The sequence below is a fragment of the Elephas maximus genome, chromosome 16 (genome assembly GCF_024166365.1).
Source record: "Elephas maximus indicus isolate mEleMax1 chromosome 16, mEleMax1 primary haplotype, whole genome shotgun sequence".
NCBI lineage: Eukaryota > Metazoa > Chordata > Mammalia > Proboscidea > Elephantidae > Elephas > Elephas maximus.
In genome coordinates this window covers 42965114-42971391 of record NC_064834.1, presented here as the reverse complement: position 1 = coordinate 42971391, position 6278 = coordinate 42965114, and the positions used below count along the sequence as shown (strand labels likewise).

General features: G+C 43.1%; 1 protein-coding gene across 1 annotated transcript; it reads left to right on the top strand.

The window, feature by feature from the left end:
* Positions 1-572: 572 nt before the first annotated feature.
* PPP1R3C (protein phosphatase 1 regulatory subunit 3C) lies at positions 573-5226 on the top strand. Its single transcript, XM_049855731.1, has 2 exons — positions 573-743; positions 2788-5226. The coding sequence occupies exons 1-2, from the start codon at positions 730-732 to the stop codon at positions 3725-3727; spliced, it is 954 nt and encodes a 317-aa protein (XP_049711688.1). The 5' UTR covers positions 573-729; the 3' UTR covers positions 3728-5226.
* Positions 5227-6278: the final 1052 nt, after the last annotated feature.

Sequence of the window (6278 nt, the reverse complement as noted above, 5' to 3'; positions counted from 1 at the left end):
TATGCTTTCATAACCCCATTTGTTAGAGAAGCTGGTAATTCCTGGCAGCCATTATCTACTGTGTGGTGCGTCTGTCGATTCATTCTCACCAAAAAATAAGCAGCCAACTTTTGATTACTCAGGCTAGGTGAGGTAGAGGATGCGAGGATAACATCAAAAGAAAAACAGTACAACGTTTCAAGTAATATGTAAATATGGAACAAGCCACAACTTTTGGTGCTCAGAATCTGTGCAGAGATCACAAACATATTTGCAAGCAAAAGACGCCTCAAGATGCAAAGGGTTATCTCCCTCCCTGCAGCCGAGGCGCTGGCGCCGGGCGGGGTGAGGGCTGCGCTGCCTTCTCCCCGTACGTGACCCCGCTACCTCGCCCAGGGGTCGCGGTACGCGGCGGGGTCCAGCTGGCCGCCGAGCTCCCGCCTCCCCCGCCTCCCCCGCCCGCTGGGCTCCCAGCTCGCGTTCCGCTAGTCCTGCCAGCAGCGATCACGTCCCCGAGCGAGGGCTCGCGCCCCAGCTGGGCGCTGGTTGGTTGTGCCGCTGGGTCTGCAGCCCGTCGATTGGTCCGAGTGGCTGGTTCACGTGGTCCGGAGCAGATAAGCGGCCTCTCGGGCTCTCCCCGCCCGCAATCGGCCTGAGCGACCGCGGAGCTTGACGGCCAGAGCCCGGCTGAGAACTTGCGCAGGCAGCGGGCGTGGCGACTGTCACGGTCCACCGCGGCCTCTCTCCCTGATGAGCTGCACCAGGTAGGTTCGCTGCAGACTCTCCTGCCTGGAGCAGAGGGAAGAGCTTTGCTGCGGGGAAGTCAGGCTGCATTTTCGTCCTGTCATCACTGCAAACGGAGACTTCAGGGGAGGACGGGTTGGCTGAGTTGAATCTGGCACTCGTAGGCTGGAAAGGTTTGGGAATTTGGCTTTTCAAGTGTGCTCCAGGCAGGACCTATTTGGTAATCAGCATCCTAAACCGGAAACTGTCTTAATGTGTGTCAGCCTTAGTTCGGGTTCCCTCATTGATTCCGAGTGTTATCTTTTGGTCCGGCACAAATGTCTTAAGAACTCTGCAGGTTAACTTGTGGGAACTGCTGGTTAGGTAGCTTAGCTTGGAAAAACAAAACAAAACAAAAACCAAACCCATACAGTTACAGCCCGTTGTTGGCATTGTTAGCCCTCCAGTTTCCTTTTCATTGTTTGCCATTAGCAAACTCAGTCCCAGAGTCTGAGCAAACTATTATTTTTAACTGTTGGCCAAGTCCTAAAATTCTAGGGAAGTCATCCAGCAGTAAAACCATCCTTCTATAAATGCAAAAAGGAAAAAAAAATTACTTCAAATAGCTGCTTCTTAGGTAAAAGCAGAAGACCTCTTTAAAAGTTAGGCCTGTTCACTATTATTAGACTCACAAATATTGCTTTAGCTTTCATTTGTTTGTTCTAAGGTTGTTGGTCTCCCAGAAAAATCCCAGAGTTTATAAATTCTGTGAATGTTCTTTATTGTACATTTTGCGATAATGACCATTTGCCTACGTGCCTACAACTGCTGTGAACAGTGTTGCTAAAACCAAGTTGAAAATGTCATCTACAGTATCCACACCTCTTATCTGTAAGGCTGAGGTAGGGAAAGAAGTCCTGATTCCATAAGCTTGGTAATATGTAATGATGGCTAAAGGCCAGGAAAAAAAAAAAAAAAAGCTTCTTGATGGAAATTTTTTGGCTTAAATTGCCGAATGTAGTTATGCTTAAATTTTTAAATAGCTTTATTGTCTTTCCAGTTATAAAAATATATCCATTGCCAAAACATTAGAAAATACCAGAGTAAGTACAAGGAAGACAAGAATGTCACTCATAACCCTATCACTGACAGACAATTGTTAACTTTTTTGTATATTTCCTATACATTTTCCCAATATTTTTAAGACCATATATATTGAAAACCATCTACTGTTCAGGTAATCAGATTTTTTTCCACTTAAATGTGGACCTGTCATGGACTTCTTTCTATATTAAATATAGATTATGCAAAGTTTTTCTCTAAGTATGTGTATTGCTGATTTCTCTGTCACTAGGTTATTTGTGAAAAATGAGGCAGAACACGGTAATTCAAGTGCTTAGGTGATCCTCTGACTTCACTCTTCCCAGCCTTCACACTTTCAGAGTTGTCCAGGAGAATACTGATTGCTTCTTCTTTTTTTTTTTTTTCTTTTCTAGTGTGTTACTTTTCCAGAGAAGCATAATCAATTCAATAGGAAAATCAGCAAATGCAGCCAGAGGGACACAGGGTGTGGAACCAGCGGCTCCCAAACCTGTCTGGTCATCAGAATCACCTGGGAAGCTTTAAGAAAATATGCACCTCCTGGACCCCACGCCCAAATGTTCTGCCTCAGTGGATCTATGGTCCAGGAATCTGTATTAAACAAAAAAAAGAAAAACAAACTTCCCAGGTCATTGCGACCAGACAGGTTTGAGAACCACTAACGCAGAACAGAGCAAATCATTCTTAGAGCTGCATTGGAGATGATCAGATACAGCCCTTTTATTTCTAAGATGAGGAAACTGAGTCCTCCAAGTGTTACAAGTAGTTAACCTACAGCCTTCTAGCCAGGCAGGGGTAGAGCTAGACATAGAATGTAGGTATGATAATTTCATGCTGTTCTCTTTTACTACATATGATAGCACCTCTCTGATAATTACTGCACCAGGTATAAATCAGTCAGTACACAAATAGAACACAGGTATTTGGGACCAGGGAAGAACATTCCAGATCCAGATGATAACCCCTTTACCTGTTCCATTTCAGAATGATCCAGGTTTTAGATCCACGGCCTTTGACAAGTTCAGTCATGCCAGTGGATGTGGCCATGAGATTCTGCTTGGCTCATTCGCCACCTCTAAAGAGCTTCCTGGGCCCTTATGATGACTTTCAACGAAGAAATTTTGTGAACAAATTGAAGCCTCTGAAATCGTGCCTCAATATAAAACAGGAAGCCAAATCACAGAACGACTGGAAGCACTCGCACAACCAAACCAAGAAGCGAGTTGTGTTTGCTGACTCCAAGGGCCTCTCTCTTACTGCCATCCACATCTTCTCTGACCTCCCAGAAGAACCAGCATGGGATCTCCAGTTTGATCTCTTGGACCTTAACGATATCTCCTCCAGCTTAAAACTCCATGAGGAGAAAAACTTGATTTTGGATTTCCCACAGCCTTCATCTGACTACTTAAGTTTCCGGAACCACTTTCAGAAGAATCTCGTCTGTCTGGAGAACTGCTCTTTGCAAGAGCGAACAGTGACTGGGACTGTAAAAGTAAAAAACATAAGCTTTGAGAAGAAGGTTCAGGTCCGTATCACTTATGATACTTGGAAAAGCTACACCGATGTGGACTGTGTCTACATGAAAAATGTGTATGGTGGCTCAGATAGTGACACCTTCTCATTTGCCATTGACTTACCCCCAGTCATTCCAACTGAAGAGAAGATTGAGTTCTGCATTTCTTACTATGCCAGTGGGCAGGTCTTCTGGGACAACAACGAGGGTCAGAATTATAGAATTGTCCACGTGCAATGGAAACCTGATGGGGTGCAGACACAGATGGCATCCAAGGACTGTGCATTCCACCAGGAACCCTCCAAGACTGAGTTAGAGTCAACAATCTTTGGCAGTCCGAGGCTGGCTAGTGGGCTTTTCCCAGAATGGCAGAGCTGGGGAAGAATGGAAAACTTGGCCTCTTATCGATGAATTAACCTAGTGACTGGTCTTGACCTGTCATATTCCCCAATGTAATTCTAGGACTGTATTGCTCAATATTAGGAAGTCTTTGCTATTTTCCTTCAGTAGGTTTAGGTTTGAGCTTTTAAGATCTGGCTACAAAAAAGATAGCCACTTGAGAATTTAGATTTTGGGTCAATAACAGTGGCACTGCCCAATTTTGCTTTGGAGGATTAAGTAACAGCTTGGGACCTATTTTTATAAAAGTATTGCTTTTTCAATGACCTTCCTCCTTCCCTCTCAATTCACTAGCTCTCATGTTGAGCAAGGAAAGGCTGAGGAAGGACAATTGATGGTGATGGAAAGCTGTGCTAATGGTATGGGGGACGTCTGAAAAGTACTGTGTACCCAAAGGGCTCTGCAGCTCAAGACAGAGTGGAAACGGGAGGTCTGATAGTTAATTTTGGATGCGAAAATATAAGGTTATTTTGTGTTTTTAAGTTGGTTTTACAGTTCTGGGAAAATCATTTGTAGAGGGGGAAAAATCTATGCATTCTTGTGGAGAAAAATATATACCTTAAGGTGTAGAATGGTGTTGGAGAAAGGTAAATTACAACGGGAGAATCAAGATCTCAAGTGAAGCCTTTCTGTTCAAATGTGATTTATAAAAAAATACATGATTTGGACAAAGTTTAAGCAAATTTGACTTTGCAGTCCTCATGGTAAAAATGACTTTGTAATCAAGGCGTCATGCTTGGGTTCTTGGTATAACCAAAACCCATGCCATCATCAACAGCTAACAACTTGTAGGGACTCTGCGTCATGTCAAAGATAGCTCTTTACAAGTGCCTTGATTAAACCAGAACACTAGTTGCTTAACCCAAATATCTGAATGGGGATCTCATAACGTATGAGTTTTTGGTCTTGTAAGAAGGTCCACTCTGTAGACTGGCATTCCTCCTCCAATGCTGTTGTGTCTTTGAGAGTGTCGTCAGGGTACCAACTTGCATCCTTCATATTGAAGGTGACTCATTTTTCTGCTAAACTTTTTCAATGTGAAGTTTGAAGTGAGGGCTGACACTAGGATTCTCTATGCAAGAATCCAGTGCCTTACACATAGACATGGCAACTTATTTCTCGCCTGTTTTGCCTTGCTTGTTTTTAGTCTTTCTACTTAATTTCCTTGAAGACAATTTTTTTTTTTTTTTTTTTTTAGAGTTGTGTGTCATTTTGGATATGTTGTAATATACTTGTTTTGGAGTGTGTATAAATCCATTCTGTAATATCCACCTGCCCTTAAGGACTGGAGTCCCTAAATGTTTGTTTCTATCATTGTGCACGTCAGTTGAGAGGTGTTTGGAGAATGCAGTTAATTTTAACATGTGTGATCTGCCATCCCAGAAAAATACTGTTGGAATAACCCTGCTATGATAGTATTTGAAGTTTGGTTAGCACCCACGGTTTTTCTATTGTAAATATTTCACTCTCCCATAGCTATCCTTTATGAGATGCTCACTGTAAGAATAAATGTGTTTGATATAAGACTTGAGTATGTTTTTTTTCTCAAAGCCACAGTCAAATAAGAAACCATGAACTGAAACTCTCCTGTTTTGCTTAGAAACAACTGAGCAGAGTTCATTCAGACCAGGAATTGGATCCACATGAGGGTATTCACATGGTCCTAGTCTCATCATGATCATACTTCCTGCCACCTGACCTTTGGGGGTGGGGGTGTCTAAGAGCAGTGACTTGAACTGCTGAGACTGTCACCCTACCTGTTATCATCTGTGGTTGCTACTCATCACACACAGTGCTTGGTTGTGGGACCACTTCTTTAAAATAGGGGAGGAGCGACATGGGAAGGACTGCGGTGGCTTCTACCTCTTGAGCACCTTCCTGAAGGACCCAAGCTTGTTGCTGCACAGAGGGCCACAGGGAGGGGGAGGAGGGCATCAAGAAGCAGCAGGTCTGTGGACCCAAGCTATGACTCCAGTTCTTGCCTAAGATTCCAGAAATAGCTTCTGCACAGTGAATCTTAAGATCAAAATGAATGATCAACCTGCTGTAAAGGCCCAATTAAAAAGAACAAACTTTTATCATATAACAACGTCTACATCAGGGGTTGTAAATTATAGCCCTATGTCTGGTCACAGGTGTACTTTGTTTCACGTGTTGAGTTGCCTTTTTTTTTTTTAAAGAGAATTTATTGCCAAGATTAAATAATCAACAGACTGCATTAAAAAATCTGGATTTCTTTTATCTTTTCCTCAAAAAATCAGTAGATCTTCTCTCATGGCGACAACTGAGTTGAGTCATAGCTTACCCCCTTTAGACGGGGCCTTGTGTTTGTCACAGCCCCTACCCGCTGACTCATTCTCTTATACTATCTGCCTAGCCTCTGCAGGCATTTGAGTTCATAACCTCTGTTTCCTCTGACTCTGTATTCATGATGACGGTTCGGGGAAGGAGAACTCTCTTTTCCCATGGGATTGAGAAAAATTAAATTTGGGTCTAATTAGGAACTTGAAGACCACAGGACTCAAATGTTTAACTTTGTAAAAGAAGAAACCAAGTGAATGAA